This window comes from Microtus pennsylvanicus, chromosome 2 (genome assembly GCF_037038515.1).
Source record: "Microtus pennsylvanicus isolate mMicPen1 chromosome 2, mMicPen1.hap1, whole genome shotgun sequence".
Taxonomy (NCBI): domain Eukaryota; kingdom Metazoa; phylum Chordata; class Mammalia; order Rodentia; family Cricetidae; genus Microtus; species Microtus pennsylvanicus.
The window spans coordinates 32,611,638-32,636,436 of NC_134580.1; the positions used below are offsets into that span (position 1 = coordinate 32,611,638).

Sequence of the window (24,799 nt, forward strand, 5' to 3'; positions counted from 1 at the left end):
AAAAGGGTGTTTTTGCAAAACAAACTGCAAACCATGGGGATGGGGATGGGCTAGTGTGCAGGAGAGTCAGAAGACCCTATGTTCAAGCCCTTTCACTGTTGCTTAAGGGGAAACAAAACCAAAATGTAAAATTACTCTTTAACTCTAGGGTTGCGTTTCTTCTCATATTCCTCCTCTGTTTCTTTTGTTTTTATTTTATGTGTATGGGTGTTTTGCATGCATGTCTGTGGATCACATAAGTTAGTAGTGCTCTTGGGGATCAGAAAAGGGAGTCCTCAAGTACCCTGCCATCAGAGTTAGTTGGTAGCCTGCCAGGTGGGTTCTGGAATCAAACCTGGTTCCTCTGGAAGTGCAGGCAGTACTTTTTTTTTTTTTTGAGACAAGGTTTCTTTGTATAATAGTTCTAGCTGCCCTGGAACTCACCATATGGACCAGACTGATCTTAAACTTACAGAAATCTGCCTGCCTCTGTCCTTTAAGGAAGAGGTTTATTGACTGACAGTTTTTTGTGATTAAATGTGTTGAATATGCCACATTTTGGTGGAAAAGGCATGGCAACTGGGGTAGTACCTCCTTCCTTTTTTTGTGTGTGTTTTTTTGAGACAGGGTTTCTCTGTAGTTTTGGAGCCTGTCCTGGAACCAGCTCTTGTAGACCAGGCTGGTCTCGAACTCACAGAGATCCTCCTGCCTCTGCCTCCCAAGTGCTGGGATTAAAGGTGTGCACTACCACTGCCTCGCTAATACCTCCTTCCTTTAGTGACAGGAGTAGGAGGCAAGCAACTCCTCACATCTTGATTCAGGAAACTAGATCAATGGCCTTCTTTTGCTTTATAGACCACATAGGTCACAGAATGTGATGATTCAATTTGAACAGTTTTCTCATGGGTTGTAACTCATAATTGAGGGGAAAATGACTTACTAGATTCCAGAAAGTTTTTTCTTTCTTTCTTTCCTAAAATTTTACGTAAGCGTATGTGTTTCTGTCTGTATGTTCATGCAGTTTGGATGAATGGGTGCTCCAGGAGGCTGGAAGGGGTCATCAGATTCCCTGGGACTGGAATTCCAGGTGTTTGTAAGCCGCCTGGTGTGGGTGCTGGGATCCCAACATTTGTCCTCTGGAAGAGAAGCCAGTGCTTTTAACCATTAAGCCATCTATCTCTCCAGCCCTCAGAAAGATTTTCAACAAGATGAGTTTCTGTTCTTTATGTTTTTGTATTGTTTTGTTTGTTCATTTGTTTGAGGCAGGATCTCAATAAGTAACCCTGGCTGTCCTGGAACTCTGTGTTGACCAGGCTGACCTTGAACTCAACAGAGATTCGGTGGCCTGTCTCCGCCTCCTAGTGTTGGGATTAGAGGTGTGCACCAGCATACCTGACTTCCCTAGTTAGCCTTTATCACCCTACCTTCTGTGCAAACTGAGTCGAGTCACCATTGGCCAGATAGATGTGGTGACCCATTCTTGTAATTCCTCTGCTTGGGAGACTGAGGAGAAGAATCGTGAGTTCAAAGGCCTGGCAGTGGTAGCATATGACTTTATTCCCAGTGCTTGGGAAGTAGAGGCAGAGGCAGGTGGATCTCTTGAGTCTGAGGCTAGTCTGGTTTACAGAGAGCGTTCCAGGACAGCCAGGGCTACACAGGAAAAACAGTACTTTCTCTGCCAAAACAAACAAATGAAACACACACACACACACACACACTCACACTCTTAGGCTAGCTAGCTAGCTGCTGGCTGTATGGGGAGGCTCTGTTTCAAAAACAATACAACTAAAAAATAAAATAAACAAAAAAAATACAAAAAACCCATGAAAACCAACAAAATGATTTTAGAAAGCCAAAAATCAGTAAAAATGAAAGCCTTTTTAGAATTTGTTATTTTAAAATACATCGTGAGTCTAGTGTATATCCTTGTCAGGGGAGGATGAGACAAGAGGATCAGTGCCAGTTTATCATCCATAAACAAGTTCAAAAAATTTATCATGTAGATCAACATGGAACTAATAATATATTTTGGGGGAATTAAACTCGGGGTCTTTGGTTTTTTTGGGGGGAGGGGTTTTCTGTGATAGGGTTTCTCTGTAATTCTGTCTGAACTGGAACTCCCTCTGTAGAGGATGCTGGCCTCATACTCAGAGCTCCACCTGCTTCTGCCTCCACCAGCAGTGCAGGTTCTTACTCTGTAGCCCAGGCTAACATCATTTATATGTGTAAGCCACTAACACTATAATTAATCTATAATAAAATACAGTGAAAAAATACAGAAAAGCTGGGCAGTGGTGGCCCACACCTTTAATTCCCAGCACTCGGGAGGTAGAGGCTGGCTGATCTCTGAGTTTGAGGCCAGCCTTGTCTACAGGAACAAGTTCCAGGACAGGCTTCAGGGCTACAGAGAAAGCCTATCACAAACAACAAAACAAAAAAACTCACCCTATAGACCAGGCTGGCCTCCAATTTACAGAGATCCACATGCTTCTGCCTCCCAAGTGCTGGGATTAAAGACGGGTGCCACCACCACCACCCGACTACACTGTTGGATTTTCAGTAGGGTTTCTCTGTGTAGCTTGAGCTGTTCTGGAACTTGCTTTGTAGACCAGACTGGCCTCAAACTCAAAGAGCTCTGCCTATCTCTGTCTCTGGAGTGCTGGGATTAAAGGTGTGCGCCTCCAACAACTGCTAGCTAAAATTTAATGAGGGTAAGTTTTATAAAAGCTGAGTTCAACAGCCTAGAAAATGAGACTCTCAGTAGTCTATACCAGCATGCTTGCTTTCTCTTTGATTATGAGTTTTATTTAGGAGTTTCAATATTTAGAGGAGAGCAAGATCTTGGAATTGTTCCAACTAGTTAGTAATTTGGATCTTTGCCATTTCTAAGAGGTTTGTTGTAATTTAGGCTCTTGAGAGGAGTTATGAGACATTTCCAGTCATACTTTGGGGGAAGTTTGCCATTTAATATGTCATAAGTTAGGGCTACCTAGTTGCTATTGATGGTCTTGAACTCTACAAACTGTGTGGTGTATGTAATGTATCGGCAGTTTGACATTAACAGATAACAGAATGAGATACTGAAACCTTAAAGTCATCTGTGTGGAGGTCAGGACAGCTTCATGGAATTCGCTTCCACGTTTAAGTAAGCTCCAGGTGGTGAACTTAGGTGGCTTCAGATATTGAATTCAGGTGACCAGGCTCACTCAACAAGCACCTTTACTTTGGAGCCATCTGGTTGACTGGAAAAGTCATTTTTAAGTCAAGAATTGTTTTCTTCATTAACATGCTTTTGAAGACACATGTGATCAATTTTTTTTCCCCCTAAAGATCGTGATCTCTCACTGTGTAGCTGAAGGGCTCCTTGAACTTGTGATCTTTTTAACTTGCACCTCTAGATGTGCACTGCGGTTCTGGGTTTTACTAGGTGCTGCTGGCATTGAGTCTCAAGTGCCAGCTAAGCACTCTACCAACTGAGCTACATTCCTAGCTCATAAATTACCTTGTTGTTGTTGTTGTTAAACTGGTCATAATTTTGTAATCCCCTTCCTTCTCTCTCTCTCTCTCTCTCTCTCTCTCCCTCTCTCTTTCTTTCTTTTTTAAAGATTTACCATGTATACAGTGTTCTGCATGAACACCAGAAGAGGGCACCAGATCTCATTAAAGATGGTTGTAAGCCACAATGTGGTTGCTGGGAATTGAACTCAGGACCTCTGAAAGAACAGCTCTTAACGGTTAAGTGCTCTTAACGGTTGGAACTATCTCTCAAACCCTCCTTTTTCTTCTTAATTGAGTAGATTTTATGTTTTTGTTTTTTGGAACAGGGTTTCTTTGTATAGCATTCTTGGCTGTCCTGGAACACCATCTATAGATCAGGCTGGCCTCAAACTCACAGAAATCCTCCTGCCCTGCCTGCCAAGTCTTGGGATTAAAGTGGAGTGCCACTACCAATTGGCTATATTTTATCTTAAAAAGTATAGTTTCCTAGAGACTAGCTTCAGTTGCTACAAAATATCTTACTTTACTCTCTTTTCTGATACAGTATTACTTAATGCTTGAGTTCTCTAGTCCATAACAGTACTCTTCAAAGTACAGTGTAGGAGAAAACTCACTGCATATGAAACAATCTTAATTTTCTAAGATGAGGTAGCCTTAGAAACTATAGCTTTGGGCCAAGTTTGGTGGTTCATACCTTGAACTGCAGTACTCTAGAGGCAGAGGCAGGCTAATCTTTTAGTTGGAGGTCAAACTGGATTTATATAATACAAGCTATATACATGATGAGACTCCGTCTTAAAAGAAAAAGCCTGCTGGTGGAGGTGCACATCTTAAATGTAAGCACTTGGGAGTCAGAGGCCTACGGATCTCTGAGTTTGAGGCTAGTCTGGTCTATAGAGGGAATTCCAGGACAGCCAAAGCTACACAGAGAAACCCTGGCTTGGAAGAGAGAGAGGGAGGGAGGCAGGCAGGGAGGCAGGGAGGGAGGCAGGCATGTGCGCTAGGTGGTGATGGCACAGGCCTTTAATTCTAGCACTTGCAAGGCAGAGGCAGGAGGCTATGAACATCGTTGAACACATGTTCTTGTGGCACTATTGAGCATCCTTTGGATATATACCAAAAGTGGTTTTACTGGGTCTTGAGGAAGGTTGTTTCTGAAAAATTGCCACACTGACATCCAAAGGGGTTGTACCAGCTTGCATTCCCACCAGCAATGCAAGAGTGTTCCCTTTTCCCCACAACCTCTCCAGCATAAGTTGTCATCAGTGTTTTTGATCTTGGCCATTCTTACAAGTGTTAGATGGAATCTCAGAGCTGTTTTGATTTGCATTTCTCTGATGACTAAGGATGTTGAACATTAAGTGTCTTTGGGCCATTTTAGATTCCTGTGTTGAGAGTTCTCTGTTTAGGTCTGTACTCCATTTTTTTTATTGGATTATGTGATCTTTTGGTGTCCAATTTCTTGAGTTCTTTGTATATTTTGGAGATCAGACCTCTGTCTGATGTGGGTTGTCTTGTTGACCGTGTTTTTTGCTTTACAGAAGCTTTTCAGTTTCAGGTCCCATTTATTAATTGTTTCTCTCAGTGTCTGTGTTGCTGGGGTTCTATTTAGGAAGTGGTGCCCTGTGCCAATGCGTTCAAGTGTACTTTCTACTTTCTCTTCTATAAGGTTCAGTGTGGCTGGCTTTATGTTGAGGTCTTTGATCCATCTGGACTTGAGTTTTGTGCATGGTGATCGGTCTATTTTCATTCTTTTACATGTTGATATCCCTTTATGCCAGCACCACTTGTTAAATATGCTTTCTTTTTTCCATTTGATATTTTTTGCTTCTTTATCAAAGATCAGGTTTTGAAGATGTGTGGATTGATATCTGGGTCTTCTTTTTTTTTTCCTTTTTTAATATTTTATTTATTTATTATGTATACAGTGTTCTATCTGTGTGTATGCCTGCAGGCCAGAAGAGGGCACCAGACACCATTACAGATGGCTGTGAGCCACCATGTGGTTGCTGGGAATTGAACTCAGGACCTTTGGAAGAGCAGGCAATGCTCTTAACCACTGAGCCATCTCTCCAGCCCGATATCTGGGTCTTCTGTTCAGTTCCATTTGTCCTCCTGTCTGTTCTTATGCCAATACCAGGCTGTTTTCAGTACTGTAGCTCTGTAGTAGAGTTTGAAATCAAGGATTGTGATGTCTCCAGAAGTTTTTTTATTGCCCGGGATTGTTTTGGCTATCCTGGTTTTTTTTTTTTTCTTTTCCAAATGAAGTTGAGTACTTTTCTTTCGAGGTCTTTGAAGGATTTTGCTGGGATTTTTTTAAAAATATTTATTTATTTATTTGTTATGTATACAATATTCTGTCTGTGTGTATGTCTGCAGGCCAGAAGAGGGCACCAAACCTCATTACAAATGGTTGTGAGCCACTATGTGGTTGCCAGGAATTGAATTTAGGACCTTTGGAAGAGCAGGCAATGCTCTTATTAACCCCTGAGCCATCTCTCCAGCCCTTTGCTGGGATTTTGATGGGCATCCTTTTTCTGTTTTAATCAATACATTTGTCTTTTTATCGGTATCTTTGTCTGTCGTTTTGTATTCTTAATTTGCAAATCTCTCCCCCTCAGCCCCTGTCAAACACTGAAAACTTGTCTTGGGTGTGCATAGGGACAGCTTTGAGAAATTGAGTTTGGTTGACTTCTTGGGAGTTCTAATAGAGAATGCAGAGCTGGGCTTTGGCATGAGAATAGAGCAGACTATCCTGATGTCTGTAATTCACTCATAAAGAAAGCTTCAGGAACTAAAAATAAAAATTGTACATGTGCTAATTTTTACTAGGGTAAAGAGAATGTTTTGTCTACAATTAAGTTGGATGTGATGCTGGCATTGGTTTGCCAGTAGACTCACTAAAGTTGGGGTCAGATTGCTGAAATCTAATTTGTTTAAAAATAAAAGAAGTTGTGTTTTCAACTAGTGCATGTGAAGAGGTCATTGTTTAGTTTGTAAAAATGTTTTTTACTTTTTTTCTCCCCAAAAATTGAGTATTAATTTTTTGCTTATACTGGCTTGAGACTCATTATGTAGTCCAGGCTGGCTTCAAACTTGTGACAATCCTTCTACCTCAGTCAGTGAGTGTTGGGATTACAGATATGAGCATCCTCGATCAGCCAGAGTTAACATTTTTATGTAAAAAGTCTTTTGAGAAATATTTCTATTTAAAAATAATATAGTTTATCAAATGAAACATGTTTCTGAATCTTTTCCTATAATAATACACTTTGTTTTGGTTTTTTGGTTTTTAGAGAGAGAGAGTTTCTCTGTGTAGCTTTGGAGCCTGTCCTGGAACTTGCTATGTAGACCAGGCTGGCCTTGAACTCCCAGAGATCCGCCTGCCTCTGCCTTTCGAGTGCTGGGATTAAAGGTGTGTACCACTACCACCTGGCGATACTACACTTTTTTATTAGAATGATATTGCTTTTTAAATGGTGACTTCTGTTTAAAGAGAAGAGTTCTTTACTTTTATTGTTTTGAAACTCAGGGATTTGAGAATACAGTCTTCAATTGTTCCTATTCATTCCAATTTTTTTTTTAGTAACATCATTGTTAAATCATGCTGCGTTTTGCATGTAGTATGGCCATTTTAACTCAGTTAAGTGAGTAGAGATGTGGTAGCACCAGCGTTCAATCCAAAGCACTTGGGAGGCAGGAGGATTTGGAGTTCAAAACCATCTTCAGAGCCGGGCGGTGGTGGCGCACGCCTTTAATCCCAGCACTTGGGAGGCAGAGGCAGGTGGATCTCTGTGAGTTCGAGACCAGCCTGGTCTACAAGAGCTAGTTCCAGGAGAGGCTCCAAAACCACAGAGAAACCCTGTCTCGAAAAACCAAAAAAAAAAAAAAAAAAACCATCTTCAGGTGCTGGAGAGATGACTCAGAGGTTGGGAGCACTGGCTTCTCTTCCAGAGGTTCTGAGTTCACTTCCCAGCAACTACTTGGTGGTTCAAGGCCATCATTGATGAGATCTGGTGCCTTCTTCTGGCAAGCAGGTAGAACACTGTATACATAATAAACAAATCTTTAATAAAGAAAATCTTCAGCTGAGTTGTTAGAGACCAACCCCTGTTTTCTTTTCTTTTTTTTTTTTTTTTTGGTTTTTCGAGACAGGGTTTCTCTGTGGCTTTGGAGCCTGTCCTGGAACTAGCTCTGTAGACCAGGCTGGTCTCGAACTCACAGAGAACCGCCTGCCTCTGCCTCCCGAGTGCTGGGATTAAAGGCGTGCGCCACCACCGCCCGGCTCAACCCCTGTTTTCAACAACAAAGTAAACAAACCCCTGAATAGAATCTTCCTTTTTGAAGACCAGAAAATGTTTGTTCTTTCTGTACTCTCCTCTTCCCTTCTATTTCCAGGGTAACACAGGTTGGCCTCTAACTGTGTAGTTCTAACTGAACTTCAGCTCCTGATCCAAGGGCCTCTACTTCTCAAGTTGCTGTGATTATAGGTGTGACCTTAACACCTAATGAAAACTGTTTCTGTGTAAAGCTTTTTTTTCTTTTTCTTTTTTAATTTATTTTTTATTTTATGTGCTCGAGTGTTTTGTATGTTTGTGTGAGGGTGTCAGAATCCCTGGAACTGTAGTTAGAGATAGTTGCACGCTGCTATGTGGGTGATGAGAATTGAACTCAGATCCTTTAAAAGGAGCTGTCAGTGCTCTTAACCTGGGAGCTGTCTCTCCAGCCCCCTTTTATAAAGCTATTAAGTGAATCTTGGAGAATTGGTTACAAATCTGGATTATAACTTGATTTTTTTTTTGACATGTGCTTCCATGTTTTTTGGACTGTGAATTGTTTATGGAAACTGGGTGGTATTACTTGTTACTCAAGTTTAGAGTTGCATAATCTAAATTTTGTGTGCATGTCTGCTTACCTATGTGCAAAAGAACTGATAGCTGAACTACTTTGAAATTGTTTTTTAAAACAGGAAATACCTAGGTTACGACAAAGATTTGCTTTTTTTCTTTCAAGATTTATTTTTATTTTATTTGTATGGGTGTTTTGTTTGCATGTGTGTGTTGGTGCTCTAGGAGATGGTGAGCTTCCATGTGGATGCTGGTCTTTGGAAACAAGTGCTCTTAACTACTGGCCCAACTCTCCAGCCCCCAAAGATTTGCTTTTTAAGAGATTAGCCGGGTGGTGGCCGCCACACCTTTAATCTCAACACTTGAGTGGCAGAGGCAGGTGTATATCTCTGAGTTTGAGGCTAGCCTGGTCTACAAAGCAGGTTCCAGGACCACCAAGGCTACATGGGGAAACACTGACTTAAAAAAAAAAACAAAAAAAAACAAAACAAAGTATGTGTGTGTGTGTGTGTGTGTGTGTGTGTGTGTGTGAGAGAGAGAGAGAGAGAGAGAGAGAGAGAGAGAGAGAGAGAGAGAGAGGGAGAGGGGAGGAAATTTACGTTTCTATCTTTCTTATCTTTATCCTCTCCTTACTCTTACTCAGTATTGAACATGAAAATCTAAGTTACTTATTTTTTTGTTTGAGGCCTTGCTCTCTCTTTTAACTATTTACTTTATTTTATGTGTATTGATGTTTTTCCTGCATGTATGTCTGTGTGAAGTTGCTAGATATCCTGGAACTGGAGTTAAAGTTACAGACAGTTGTGAGCTGCCCTGTGGGGGCTGGGATTGAACCTGGGTCCTCTGGAAGAGCAGCCAGTGCTCTTAACCACTGAGGCAACTCTCTAGCCTCTTGTTTTGTTTATTTATATTGAGGCTTGGTCTCCTCATAGCCCTGGCTGTCCTGGAACTCACTCTATAGGCCAGGCTGGCCTCTTAATTTAGCGATCTCTTTGCCTTTTCCCCCAGTGTGCTGGGATTAAAGGCATATGCCACCACTGTCCAGCTTTGTTTTTGTTTTTTAATGTGTATGGGTGTTTTGCCTGAATGTATGTCTGTGCACTTACATGCCTGGTACACACATAGGTCTGAAGAGGATGTCGGGTCCCTCAGAATTTGGAGTTTCGGATGGTTGTGAGCTGCCGTGTAAGAGCTGGGAATTGAACACAGGTCCTCTGGAAGTGCAGTCAGTGTTCTTAGCCACTGAGCCACCTCGACTACCTTTGACTCTTTTTATATTATTTTGTTTTTTTGACACTGGGTCTCATGTAGTCCAGACTAGCCTTAAATTCACTATGTAGCTGATAAAGACCTTGAACTTTGTGTGTATGTGTTAAGTGTACCTGCTCTTACATGCAGGTTTGTGTGCTCATGTGTCTCAGTTGTCTCTATCTCTGTTAGCCATAGGGCTTTAAGGCAGGGTCTTTTTCTGAACTAGAAATTAACATTTTCAGTTAAGCTGGCTGGCTGCCTGACCATTTTATTCCCCCCCCCATGCTAGGGCTAGGAGCACAAGCATGTGTAGTCATGCAGAGCTGTCATAAGGGTACTGGAGATTTGAACTCATGTTTACATAATAAACTCTTTTACCTAATAAACTATCTTTCTAGCCAGGAAGAACAGCCAGTGCTGTTAACTGCTTTTCCTAACTTTTGAGGCTGTCTCATAGCCTAGCCTTGAGATATAGCGAAGGATGACCTTGATCACCTGCTGCCCCCAAGTGTGAACCACCACTGATTGTAGGTGTCTAGACTGTTCTGAGTGGTTTTTTTTTTTTTTTTTTTTTTTTTTTGGTTTTTCGAGACAGGGTTTCTCTGTGGTGGCTTTGGAGCCTGTCCTGCAACTAGCTCTGTAGACCAGGCTGGTCTCGAACTCACAGAGATCCGCCTGCCTCTGCCTCCCGAGTGCTGGGATTAAAGGCGTGCGCCACCATCACCCGGCTGTTTGTTTGTTTGTTTTGTTGTTGTTGTTGTTTCCAGACAGTGTCCAGGAGCTTACTCCTTAAACCATGCTGACCTCGAACTCCTGCTGCCTTTGCCTCCCAAGTGCTGGGAGTAAAGGTGTGCCCACCACCTCCCTGCCTGAAGTGTTTATCCTTGTTTTTGAGACTGTATTTCACGCTATACCCCAGGCTGGCCTCTATATTCTATTTCACCTTCCTGAATGCTAGAATCAGAATCATGAGCCCACATGAAGCAGCGTGCTTTTCACATTCTTTTTTAATTTTGCGACAGGCCAGGCGGTGGTGGCGCATGCCTTTTAATCCCAGCACTTGGGAGGCAGAGGCAGGCGGATCTCTGTGAGTTCGAGACCAGCCTGGTCTACAAGAGCTAGTTCCAGGACAGGCTCCAAAACCACAGAGAAACCCTGTCTCGGAAAAAAAAAAAAATTTTTTTTTTGAGGCAGAATTTTATTCCGGGTTTCTAGCCCGGAATGCACTGTGTAAACCAGACTGGTCTGAAACCCATGGAGATCTGCCTGCCTCTGCTTGAGATTAAAGGCATGCTCCATCAGGCCTGATTTATATAATAGATAGTAAAATATATAAATATATATTATATAATTATAATTTTGGTGGGGCTGAAGACAGGATTTCTCTGTATAGTTTTGAAGTCTTTCTTGGAATTCTCTCAGTAGACCAGGCTGGCCTTGAATTCATCAGAGATTCACCTGACTCTGCCTCCCCCAAGTGCTGGGATTAGAGGCATGATCCACCACTGCCCAACTTTTATTTTTATTTTATTTTTATTCATTTACTTCTTTTGAGATAGGGTTTCTCTGTGTATACCTGACTGTCCTGGAAGTCACTCTCTAGAGTGGACTGACCCCAACCTTAGAGATCCAGCTGCCTCTGCCTCAGGAGTGCTGAGATTAAAGGTGTGAACCAATACGCTTGGCCCCTTTTCCTTCCTTCCTTCCTTCCTTCCTTCCTTCCTTCCTTCCTTCCTTCCTTCCTTCCTTCCTTCCTTCCTTTTTGCTTTGTTTTTCACTTTTTTGTTGTTTTTTGTTTTGTTTTTTTGAGACAGGGTGTCTCTTTGGAGCTTCTCCTGGAACCAACTCTCGTAGACCAGGCTGGCCTTGAACTCAAGGAGATCAGCCTGCCTCTGTCTCCCAAATGCTGGCATTAAAGGTGTGCACCACCACCGCCTGGCCTCTTTTTCTTTCCTAATGTTTATTTGTGTGTGTGTGTGTGTGTGTGTGTGTGTGTGTGTAGGTAGGAGGCAGGCAGGCAGGCAGGCAGACATGGCCTATGTGGGTTTGCATGCAAGTTCCCAGAAGCCAGATAGATTCACAGAGCAACTGTCTGCCATAGGCCAAAGCAGGTTCTTTACCTGTATCACATTGGTGTTTTTAATCGTTGAGCTATCTCTCTTGCCCCGTGTGTGTGTGATTGTGTACATAAAATAACACATACCTTTTTTTTCTTTTTTCTTTTTTCTTTTTTTTTTTTTTTGCGCTGTTTCTCTATATCTCTATAGCTTTGGAGGCTGTCCTGGAACTCTAGGCTGGCCTTGAACTCACAGAGATCTGCCAGTCTCTCTCATCCAAGTGCTGGAATTAAAGGTGTGCACCACTACTACCGCCCAGTTGCGTGTATTTATTTATTTATTTTTATGTTTATTTATTTATTATGTATACAATATTCTGTCTGCATGCCAGAAGAGGGCACCAAACCTCATTACAGATGGCTGTGAGCTACCATGTAGTTGCTGGGAATTGAACTCAGGACCTCTGGAAGAGCAGTCAGTGCTCTTAACCTCTGAGCCATCTCTCCAGCCCTTGCTCTGTCTCTTGAGTGATAGAAATAGTTTGTTTTATCATTTATTTGTTCATTTGTTTGTTTTGAGGAAGGGTTTCTCTGTAGCACTGCTGTCCTGGAACTTGCTATGTAGACAAGGCTGGTGTTGAACTCACTGAGATCCTACCTGCCCTTTGCCTCTTGAGTCCTGGGTGTAAACGCATTTGTCACCACACCCAGCTTTGAGTACTGTTTCTACTTCTATTTAATTGCTCTGCTGTTGTGATAGAGAATGAATTGATGCTGAAAGTACACAATAGCTAGGAATGTGGCTCAAACTTAAAATCCTAGCAGTTGGGAGTTGAGGCAGGTCTTTGCTTATTTTATTTTGTTTTGCTTTTGATACTATCAGTGTAGCTCAGGCTGTCGTTGAATTCGTCATGTGGCAGAGACCTCAGACTGACCATATTCCTGCCACTGCACTTTCTGACCACTGGAATTAGGCATTTAGCATCATGACCTTTCTAATCTGTACCTTTTGATTCATAATGAATGGCAAAACTCAAGCCTTAACAGGGAACATTACCAACGCTGATAGGGAACATTATCAAAACTGAAATTGATATTTAGATTTGATGGAGAGACTTCCAAAATATCTTCTATGTTCCTAAATTTTGTGCAGATTTCTCTTTTTTCCTTTTCGTCTTAAACCTATGGAAGAGGGTGGTATAATACTTAGTCACAGTGACATCTAGTGCTGAAAGCCATTAATACTGTTTAGCTCTACCCATTTTCAGGGGCAGTTTTTTTGTTTGTTTGATTTGTTTTGTTTTTTGAGACGGGGTTTCTCTGTAGCTTTGGAGCCTGCCCTGGAATTCGCTCTTGTAGACCAGGCTGGCCTCAAACTCAGCAGAGATCCACCTGCCTCTGCATCTCAAGAGCTGTGATTAAAGGCTTGTGACACAACCGCCTAACTGGAGTTACAGACAATTGTGAGCAGTTACTACACTTTTCTGTTGGTCCATTTTTCCAACTCACATGTCTAGCTTCTTTCTCCCTAGGATGCCCAGTGTTTTCTTCTTGCTTTCCCCAGAGCTCTATGTTTGGTCTGCCATATATCCTTAACTCTTTTCACATTTGGGGTCGGGGGAGGTTCTCATTAAGTTGCCCATGTTATATTCTGATCTCTCAGGCATCCCAAATGTATGCAATACACTTATAGATATAAATGAATCTAAAATAAAATACCTTTATCAAAGTGCTTGTAGACAAGTCTTAATTAATGCTTGTTACGAGAACCCAGCATACTGGGAACTGGGTCTCTCCTGGGTAGGTAGTCCTAGATGGTGTAAGAAACCAGAATAAGCAAGTCGTGGAGATTAAGCCAGTCCTGCCTCTTGGTTCTTGCCACAATTTCCTGCTCTGGTTTCCCTTGTGATGACATAAGAGTTGTAATAAGAGATAAACCCTTTGTTTCCCTTGTTGGTTTGTTTTGTTGTTTTGTTTTGTTTTTGTTTTGTTGTTGTTATTATTTTGGACGTGGTACTTATCACAGTGAGGTGACATACAGGAACCTGGAAGCCTAAGCACAGTTTTTGGAAATATATGGAAACTAGCCTTTGGATGGTAGAGTACTGTGTGGAGGCCCTCGGCTCAGTTCCTAGAATGATGATTTGTTTTGTTTTATAGTTACTGACATTTTAATTTCATCATGCTTTAGTAATTCCTAAAGTTTTGACTCTTAGTGATTTCTGGGAAGATCATGGGTTTAGCCACACTTCTTTAGTCTGAAGAAACTGAACAGATCTGACATTTGTAGTTGTTTCAGAAACTGATGCTAGAGGCAGCAACTGGGTTTGCCCAAAACTGTCATTAAATTGCTTCTGGTTTCCTAGTTATTTTCATCACAGGAAGGCCAATCTTTAATTTATCTCATTGCTTAACTAGCACCATGTTTTAAGATTGAACTGTTCCTTTCTAAAACTATTATTAAGGGGGCGAGGAACAAATTCCAATATGATGTTGATGTCATGTAAGCCTTTGTATTTTACATGGGTCTTAATCTTTAGCCAAGGTTAGCCTGTAACTACTATGTAAACTTAAATCTGTAGTCCTTTGGTAGTCCCTTAGGAAGCTTAAATTTTATTTTTTTAAATTAATTTTATTTTTAATTTAATTTAATCTTGAGTCAGAAGATTGCTTGAGCCTAGGAGTTTAAGGCCAACCCGGGCAAATATAGCAAGACCTTATGTCATATTTTAAAAAAAGATCTTGGGGCTGGAGAGATGGCTCAGAGGTTGGGAGCACTGACTGCTCTTCCAGAGGTCCTGAGTTCAATTCCCAGCAACCACATGGTGGCTCACAACCATCTGTACTGAGATCTGGCGCCCTCCTCTGGTGTGCAGGCAGAATGTTGTATACATAATAAATAAATAAATCTTTAAAAAAAATAAAATAAAAAAAGATCTTGAAGAAATGTTGCCATATGGGCCAGTGAGATGCTCAGCAGGTAAAGGCACTGCTGCCAAGGCTGAGAGTCTGAGATTGGTTTTTGATGTTCTGCTGGAATCTTCACCCTCAGTCCCTGGCATACTCAGAGTCTGGAATGTTCTGATAAAAGTTCTACCCCAAGCCCCCTCCCCAAACGCTGCTGCATCTCAGAAAGCCCACCAAACTATTTCCCCTCCTCGAGAGATGCTCAAGACCACTCCCACAGGGTACTTAAACTGCTCCCCAGTTTTCTGATCTTCCGTTCCCGTCTCCTCTCTGGAGGGCTGGAAAATCATCTGGGAGCGTTGTATCCATTAAACCTGGCTTTTTCTAATTTGATTTGATTTTGTTTGATTTGGATTGTTGCATCAGTGGAGAGGCTTTTTGGGGCGCAGAAACTTTTCACTTGAAACTGATATGGTGGAAGAGAACCAATTTCTACAAGTTGTCCTCTGGCTTGGACAATCACACTGAAGAAGGAACTGTAATGAAAAGTTGGTGCTATGAGTGTGATGTCTGTGAGGTTCTGTAGCTCTCTGTCCTACCCACTGCATCTTGAACCTCTCTTTTTATTTCAGGTGATCATGGCACTCAGCTTGGCCTCCATGGATCTGGTGGTGATGGGATGCATGATGAGACAGCAGGTGGAGAAGGAGAGAACAGTCCTGATCCCCAGCCCCAAGCTGGTCGGAGGACTCGGAGGGAAGCATGTACATGCCCCTACTGTAAAGACAGTGAAGGAAGGTGAGTTCATTTTCTTGAATATAGAGTGTTTTTTTTTTTTTTTTTTGGTTTTATGGACAGGGCTTCACTGTTTAGCTCTGGCTGTCCTGGAACTAGCTCTCTGTAGACCAGGCTGGCCTTGAATTCATATTTATCCACCTGCCTCTGCCTCCTGAGTGCTGGGATTAAAGGTATGTGCCACCACCCAGCTAAACCTACTTCTTTTTTTAAAAAATAATTTATTTATTATTTTATGTGCATTGGTGCTCTGCTTGCATAAATGTCTATGTGAGGGGTGTCAGATCTTTGGGGTTACAGACAGTTGTGAACTGCCATGTGGGTGCTGGGAATTGAACTCAGGTCCTTTGGAAGATCAGTCAGCGCTCTTAACCACTGAACCATCTCCCTAGCGCTAAACCTACTTCTTATAATGATTTTTTTTTTTTACAGTAGCTTTAGGAAAATTACACAAGTTTTCACAGTTATGTTATCATTCAAAAAGACGATACTTTTTCCAGGTGCTTTTTGTTTTTATTGTTGTTCACTTTCTCTCAAGTCAGTGTTTCTCTGTGTAGCCCTTACTGTTTTGGAACTCACTCTGTAGACCAGGCTGGTCTTGCTTGAACTCAGAGTACTGCCTGCCTCTGCTTCTGCCTTCCAGGTGCTGGGATTAAAGGTGTGTACCACTATCGTCCATCTCTTACTAAAGATGTCATATTTTTCCACCAGGATTTTTCTTTCATTCATTCATTTATTTATTTATTTATTTATTTTTGTTTTTTGTTTTTTGAGACAGGGTTTCGCTGTAGCTTTGGAGCCTGTCCTGGAACTAGCTCTTGTAGACCAGGCTAGCCTCGAACTCACAAAGATCCACATGCCTCTGCCTCCCGAGTGAACGCTGGGATTAAATTCGTGCACCACCACAGCCCGGCTTTAAATTTTTTCCTTAAAGATTTACTCATCTTTGTTTTTTGTTTCTGCGTGTTTCTTCCATGTGTATGCCTTGTGCATGCAGGTACTACCTATGGAACCCAGGAGAGGGCTTGCCTTGAATTGCACCACCATACCTGGCTAGCCCCTTTTTTATTATCTCTCTCTCTCTCTATCTTTGGTTTTTTGAGACAGGGTTTCTCAGTAACTATGGAACCAGTCCTAGCTCTGTAGACCAGGCTAGCCTTAAACTCACAGAGATCCACCTGCCTTTGCTGCCCAAGTGCTGGGATTAATGACATGCGCCTCCACATCTCTGAGGAAGGTAATCTATAACTTGGATTTTGGAAGCTAATTAACTAAAATCAGCTGAAGATCTATCTTTGATGTCAAGTGTGGTAGTTGCTCCTACCTATATGATTTCAGTACTTAGAAGGTAGAGGAGATCAGGAGATCAAAGTTAGTCTTGGCTAACTCTATAGTAAGTTTGAGGTCAGCCTGAGCTATATGAGACCCAGTCTCAAAGCTCTTTCTCCCCCCCCCCAAAATGTGCATGGGTTGGAGGGGATAAAAATTATAACTTTTAATAGAAGAGAGCTTGGGGCTGGAAAGATGGTCCAGTGGTTAAGAGCACTGACTGCTTTTCCAGAGGACCTGGGTTCAATTCCCAGTACTTAACATGGCAGCTCACAACTGTTTGTAACTTCAGTTTCAGGGAACCCAAAATTCATGGCAAAACACCAATGCACATAAAAATAATAGTAATGATAAAGAGAGCTTGCCTAGTCTGTTTGATCCAGATCTCAAAGGCAGCCTGTTAATGTTACATAAGACATTTTCGAAAACAAAAATAAACAAAACAAGACAAAGCCTTAAGAAATGGGGGACTGCAGAGATGGCTAAACAGTTAAGCTCTTGTTACTCTCTGAAGTACCTGAGTTTAGTTTCTAACACCCATATCAGGTAGCTCTTAACTGCCTGTGACTCCAGCTACAGGGGTCTCATGCCTCAGACACGTGTACTCATACGCACAAACTCACACAAATATTTTTTATTTTTTTTTTAAAGATTTATATTTCTTATGTTTACAGTGTTCTGCCTGCAAGCCAGAAGAGGGCACCAGATCTCATTAAGGATGGTTGTGGGTCACCATGTGGTCCTGGAAATTGAACTCAAGAGTTAAGAGCAGGGGCTGGAGAGATGGCTCAGTGGTTAAGAGCATTGCCTGCTCTTCCAAAGGTCCTGAGTTCAATTTCCAGCAACCACATGGTGGCTCACAACCATCTGTAAAGAGGTCTGGTGCCCTCTTCCGGCCTGCAGACATGCACACAGACAGAATATTGTATACATAATAAATAAATAAATAAATAAATATTAAAAAAAAAAAAAGAGTTAAGAGCAACCAGTGCTCTTAACTACTGAGGCAGAGGCTGCAGGCAGATCTCTGTGAGTTCAAGGTCAGCCAGGTCTACAGAGTAAGTTCCAGGACAGACAAAGCTACACAGAGAAACCCTGTGTCAAAAAAACAAAACAAAACAAAAGAACCCCACAAGTTGGGTGCTATAGTGCACACCTTTAATCTCAGCATTTGAAGCAGAGAGATCTCTGAGTTCTAGGACAGCCAGGGCTCCACAAGGAAACCCTGTCTCAAAAAGACGAAACAAAGAAAAACTGGAGGGGGAGCAACGGCTCATCAGCTAAGCACTGACTGCCTTTCCAAAGGATTCGTTTCAATTCCCAGCAACCACATGGTAGCTCATAACCATCTGTAACTCCAGTTCCAGGAGATTTCACATCCTTTTCTGACCTTGGGTACCAGACATGCTGAGGCGTACATATGTGCAGACAAACTACTCATAAGTAAATATTAAATTTTTTTTAAAGTCAATTTCAGTGATAGGTATGGTGGCACAAACTTCTAATCCTAGCATTAAGCAAGCAGAGGCAGGTAGGTTTCTGAGTTCAAGTCCTGCTTGGTCAATTTATGGAGTTCCAAGATAGCCAGAGATACTTGTATCCAAAACAAACAAAAGAATGGGTTAGGTAATTACTAACACTTCTTGGTTCTTTAATTTTTGTCTCCAGAATGATAAATCATTATGTTCTCATTCATAGAGGCTCTGGAGATCCTGGTAAAAAGAAACAGCACATTTGTCATATCCAAGGATGTGGCAAAGTATATGGCAAGACCTCACATCTCCGGGCACACTTGCGCTGGCATACAGGAGAGAGACCATTCATGTGTAACTGGTCATACTGTGGGAAACGCTTCACACGTTCGGATGAGCTTCAGAGACATAAACGCACACATACAGGTGAGTGAGACCCAGGGGAAGAGAAAATGAGTAATAGACAAAACGAGAAGACATGATTTGCCTTTGAAGTAACTAAACATCCTGAACAACTTATGTGTGAAATTGAGTGTGTCTCAAAGAGCACTTGGATTACTCTGGAAGATTTTAAGGAGCTCCATTAAGATTTATTTGTCTGTTTATTATGTATACAGTGTTCTGCTTCCATGTATGCCTGCTGAAAGAAGAGGGCACCAGATGTCATTACAGATGGTTGTGAGCTACCATGTGGTTGCTGGGAATTGAACTCAGGACCTCTGGAAGAGACTCCTGAATTTGGATTTTGAAGAACACACATCAACCCCATCTTTGTTCTGACTGTTTTTGGATTAAGTTATCTTTTGCTTTTTTATCTAGGTGAGAAGAAATTTGCCTGTCCTGAGTGCCCTAAGCGTTTCATGAGGAGTGATCACCTGTCAAAGCATATCAAGACCCACCAGAACAAAAAGGGAGGCCCAGGGGTCGCCCTGAGTGTGGGCACTTTGCCCCTGGACAGTGGGGCAGGTTCAGAAGGCAGTGGCACTGCCACTCCTTCAGCCCTTATTACCACCAATATGGTAGCCATGGAGGCCATCTGTCCCGAGGGGATTGCCCGTCTTGCCAACAGTGGCATCAACGTCATGCAGGTGACAGAGCTACAGTCCATTAATATCAGTGGCAATGGTTTCTGAGATTAGACACCTAGGGCCAGAGACATGGGCCATTACCCACCAAGCCTGGGATGCAAGATAGCATGGGTCCAAGAGACTTGTGGAAGAGCGAGCCATGAAGCATTAATGTTCTTGGTGGAGGGAAGAATTGAGGGGGAGGGTGCAGGAGAAGAGATGGGATTGTGGCACCCATCTGTCACTGGTGACTCTTTAGTGAAGGTTGTGTTGGTGCCACCCTTTGATAAGCATTTATTTCATCCCAGGTTCTTCTTACACTTCTTACCCCAGCCTCCTCTTCCTGCATTTCCGAACCTCTAAGCTTTCCCATGATGGATCCCACCCCCAAAGCCATCATGCCTTGATAAATATGTATGATCATTGAAATACTTTTTAACAAAAACAGATTCTATATTACATATATATATATATATATATATAAATAAATATATAGAGATGCTTTCATAGGGGTGGCTGGGAGGAGGAAAACGACCATTTTCTGACCAAAAATACCTTGGTCCTTTTTTTTTTTTTAATATTGCCTTATTTCTCAATGGCTGAGCCTTATCATGACACATCAAGCTTTTCTATAAATGTCCTGGCATCCAACCAGAGTAAGCATTCATGTGCTCTGCTTTTAGTTCGTATATACATATGTGTCTTAATTTTGTCATTTTATATGGGATCAGCTCCTTGCGCTCCTTTCCTGACTCAGTCTTTTTTCTCCCCTTCTCTCACATGATCACTTCCTGTGTTGTTTATGACAGTGATTTCTGGATTAGTCACTTCGGTCAATATTTTAAAGAGCTTAGTTTGAGCAGCAGAATGGAAAACCTTGAAGTGCAGGCTGATGGTTGAAGTAGCTATGGAGGGAGTGTTCAAATTACTACTGACGCAGGCACCTTCTTAGTGCTGGAGAGTCAAAACCATCTCCCTTTGTTAGCTACTGTAAACATCAGGAGTCAGAAGTCTGTGAAATTGTCTAAGAGGCCCTTTGAGGGAGAGAATCTTGGATTGATGTGCATAAACGGTCAAAAAATGGTCAAATAGTAGGCAGCAGCTTTCAGTAGGAAAAAGATGTTCTCGTAGTCTCGATTCATGGAATTATTTGGATTTCAGTATCATTGTCTTCCAAATAGCTCTAAGCCTTAATGTATTGGGCTTCTGAGTTCACACACTGAAAGGAAGTATACTTCCTCTTTTAAATATTTCTGTAGTTCCTTCCTGTTAGTGTTTTCATGTTAAGAAGCATCAGCCAGTGAATCTGTTCTAACTTTTAATTCTGTAGAATGCAAAACTTGTGCCAGTGGCAAGAGTAGTTCTTTAAAATAATCTCCCTCTTAATTCTGTATGTAGTTGGGTGGTTCCTAAGGGTAAAGGAAACACATGATCATGGGAACGATAAGCCCAGAACAAAGGGAAATCTTGTCTTACCACTGGGGATTATAGGAGAGATTGGGAGAAATTATCCTGCTTTATCCATGGCCTGATTCCAGAAGAGACTGATCCAAAAATTATAACGGCAGGGAAACTTAGTGCATTTGACACTGAGGCTTAAATGCAACCAGAATTGTCCTCAAGGCCCAGCCATTAAAGAAAGCATTGTCTCTCTTGACCTTCTGGTATCTTGTCAGAGAGCCTTTCACTGTGAGGTAGTATGGAAGTGGTGTGTGTATGTGTGTAATCTATTAGGTTGGGGATAGATTTTCTATTAGCCAATATTTAAAGAGATCTGCAATAAAAAAATTACCCTGATCTGATAGAGAAAGTAAACTTTGTGTATGACTGCGTGAGAGTGGGTGTTTGTGCCTGTATATATCTACGTGCAGATGAGAACTTATATTTGAAATTGTTGGAAAATAAATTCAGATTAAAATGCTTTTCAGGCCCGTTACCAAGAAGTTGGTTAAAAAACTTGGATATGTTCCTGAGGTCAGTTCTCTGCTTATGCTAAATCAGTTACAATTATGAATGGGGTGGGGGGATATCCTAGTGCACTTTCTAAAGAAGAAATTATTTTTGTGTTTGAAAATGAAATCAACATCCAAATCTATAGTGGACTCTTTGTTCTAAACTCTCTATCTTGGCTACAAATAGATTATACTATTATACATTTTATGTGAATTCCATCGAAAGTAGATTCTTGCTAAGTTTGTGGTGGTGATAGTCTGAATTACAAGAGCCGTTGATCCTCTAACATCAGTCTATTCTATTTGGTCCTTCCTGTGCAAACTAAGACTCTTATCAAGACTCAGGAAATATTTCAAGGACTTTTCCCAGATCACAGATCACATGGTGATTCAAAAGGTATCCGTCCTCAGTCACCATGACACCTTTTATTCCCACAGAAAAGCAGACCTCAAACCTTGTTGTTTTATGTCTAATAATCATGTACTATGGCATCTCTGGAGGAAGGGGCAGCATAACTCACTGGAGTGTGCAGTATTTTGCTAGATCTTTTCAAGGAATAGAATCTTCTTCAGTATGAAGTGATGATGATAAGCTGACTTAATGATGCCAAGGACTGTAAGCCTTTAAATAAGTTGTTTAACGGTGTTTTCTCTTTTGGATGGTTTATCCTCAACATCTGCTTTATTAACATTACCATGAATTAATTTACATCAGATTTTTTTCTGCTTTTCCTATTTCGTTCTCCAGTGTCTTATTTGACTCTTAAATGGAAACAGTTTCTGCTTCTGTTTTCCTATCTATGATCCACTTGGCCTTTTTCACAGGTAGAGACTACATTCCTCCAGTCCAGGTCTCATTACTGAAAAATAACCTTTCCCTAAATTTTTGGCCATTGGAATTTAACATAATTAACCTGCATATTGATTCCGAAATTTATTGTTTGGGATTTTTTTTGTTTGTCTGTTGTTGCTGGTTTTTTTTGTTGTTTTTTTTTTTAAGACAGGGTTTTATTCTGTAGCCCTGGCTACTCTGGAACTTGCTATGTAACTCAGACTGTCCTTGAACTTTGGATAGTTTTTCTGCTCCTGAGTGCTATGATTACAGGTATATGTCACCATGTCCAACCTTCATGATCTTTTACTTATTTTTTTTTTTAATGACTCTGCTTTACTGGTGGTGGGTGACCACAAATTTAGTAATCTTGTTAGGTCTGTCTGTATAGCCTTTACTGGTCTGAATTCATGATTAGTTCAGGCTGACCTTTAACTATGAAACCCACCACCTCTGCCTTTCAAGTGCTGGGGTTCCAGATGATATATGCCACCATGCTCAGCTGAAACAGTAATCTTAATGCATTCATCCCCTTGTCCTGAGTTGCCCATTCATATCATCTACATACTATTTGACTGTGCCACCCTTTTCCTAGAAAGGACCAACCCGCCCTCTTCCTTTGGGGACCTCCCAACAGGCACTCTTTTTGGGGTGCTATTCAAAATGCAATATAATGACTATTTCTCAGTTTGGTTTCAGAATAAATATAGAACCTTTGATCTCAGAAAGTATAGACTGAAGTATGGGGTGAAGGTGTTATAATTTGGGGAGGGTTGGAGACTAAAGCTGTAAATTACTATGGCTGATTTTTATTTCTACTATATACATATATATTTTTTGCTTTTGTATATCCTATATAGAAAACTAAGCATTGTATTTTTTTAACAAATCTGAGAAAGCACTATGAACTGCAGTGTCTGACTTTCAGGATATATTTTGTATTGTTAATACTTCACAGTATGTGAATACTGGAAGCTGCAGATCTTTGTTAGGCCGCAATAAATTTGGATACTTTTTGAGGATTTCTTTTGGGGGTCCTAACCAGGCCTCTGTTATACTTTGAGGGAGCCCTGGTGCTACATGATTGAAGTTTTGATTCAGTTTTAATTGCCCTAGTGCCTTTTGGACCTTGGGATCAGATCAGAAGTGCTTCAGAGATCAGGTGCCAAGGAGAGGAGGACAGTGAAGCTGCCTCGGTTGAGCGTCTTTGCATAGTTTTGCTTTCCCTATGCCAAGTTGGGTAACCTCTTGGGGTTGGAAAGAGAAATGTTTGAAATCTCAGAGTTTCAACTTCTCTTAGAAGAGCCAGTAACTTACAAGGATAACGAACGGCAGCAGCAGTTGCTTTGGAAAGAGGAGGGTATGGCACTTTTCCAACCCCGGAAAACATTGCTTTGAAAGCTGCTGATAAAACATGGGCAGGTTATTACTTTGGTGTGGAAGACTGTTCTCTGTAGAGCCTCTCTTGGCTCTGTTCCGGGGGTCCAGATCTCATCTAGGAGGATGGGTAGCCCAGCTTTGAGGTTGACCTGTTTCTTTTCTGTGTCTGTCTTCCTGAAACACCGTTCCCCAGAAAGACATTAAGCAGCCTTTAGCTGAAATTCCTACTCCCTCTTCCAGATTTGGCTCATGTGCTGTAGATGGAAGACTGGGAAGGGAGAAAAGGGGCAATCCTTGGCTCCCTTCCTTCCCTGAGTCATCACTGCTCTGACTTTACAAACCCAAAAGGATTTCTCCACAGCACTCATTGGAGAAAGCGAAGTATTTTTCTCGTCTTCCCCATCTTTATCAAACAGCCCAACCTTCCTCTTCTTGGCTAAGAAAGTACAGGGACTTTACTCATCTGTCCTTCAGCTATGGGGACTGAACATGACACCTTAGCTAGGGCTGCAGACGAAGACGACTGTTGGCACATCCAGTTGATGTGCTTTCTATTTCTTGCCTTCAGGAATCACACTGTGCCTTTTCCACTAGGGAATTGATTCTGTTTACCTAGCTTTTCCAGTAACTGCTCTTGAAAAATGTGGATAGTAGCAGTTTTTCATATTTCTTATGATTCTTTTCTCCTAGTAACATCCTAATAGCCCTTACTTAGCTAAAGACTAGGCATGAAGTCTGAAGAGAATATGCTGATACTGATCTAAGGAAACCAAAGGCAGCTGTCCTAGGGCCTGCTTCCCTCTCCCGAGTCTGTCATCCCAGGACAGAGGAGTAGTGCTCTAATTTGGTGCCTAAAACAAGTTTATCTTTCTTAGTGCTGGCAATAACCAGTCTCCATACCACTGTTGCCTTTAAACCTCAAGCTATGTTTGTTGTGGGTTCCAGTCCAGTTATCACCAGGGCTGTGTGGGTAAATACTTCTAAGCAGTCACTCCCCTTGCTCTCTACCCTCACTCTTGTGTGTGTATGATGCTAATATCTTGTCTTCCTGCTCCTTTTGTATCTTCCTTGTCTCTCTCCCCCTAACTTTGTCCCTGGGTGTTTTGGGGATCTCAATATCTCTTTCTCTATATCTCTATTTCAATCTCTCCGCCTTTTGTACAAAGATTAGTTTCAATGTAGTCTGTAGCTCCTTTGTAAACCAATTAAAATTTTTTTAATAAATCATGTCTCTGGTGTATTGAGAGGGTTGGGAATGGGGAGTATGTGATAACTTCCTATTTTGAATCCAACAGATGTTGCAGCTCTACTATCTTATGCTCACATGCATTTTAATCAATGCAGTTACTCTACACTCTTCTTAGATGAGGGTTCATGAACAGATCAGTGTGCTTTGACTATATAGAAATGTGGAGGACTTCCAGGTTTGATAGT

The 24,799-nt window shown here is 41.6% G+C and overlaps 1 protein-coding gene across 2 annotated transcripts in view; it reads left to right on the plus strand.

Annotated features, from left to right (window-relative positions):
- Positions 1 to 24,589, plus strand: part of Sp1 (Sp1 transcription factor) — a 28,639-nt gene extending 4,050 nt beyond the window's left edge. For both annotated transcript variants that reach the window (XM_075960775.1, XM_075960776.1), the window contains exons 4-6: positions 15,171 to 15,336; positions 18,361 to 18,560; positions 18,954 to 24,589. In XM_075960775.1, the coding sequence (XP_075816890.1) occupies positions 15,171 to 15,336; positions 18,361 to 18,560; positions 18,954 to 19,267 (680 nt within the window). In that variant the 3' untranslated portion in view covers positions 19,268 to 24,589. The remainder of the gene's footprint in view (positions 1 to 15,170; positions 15,337 to 18,360; positions 18,561 to 18,953) is intronic.
- The last annotated feature ends 210 nt before the right edge of the window (positions 24,590 to 24,799 follow it).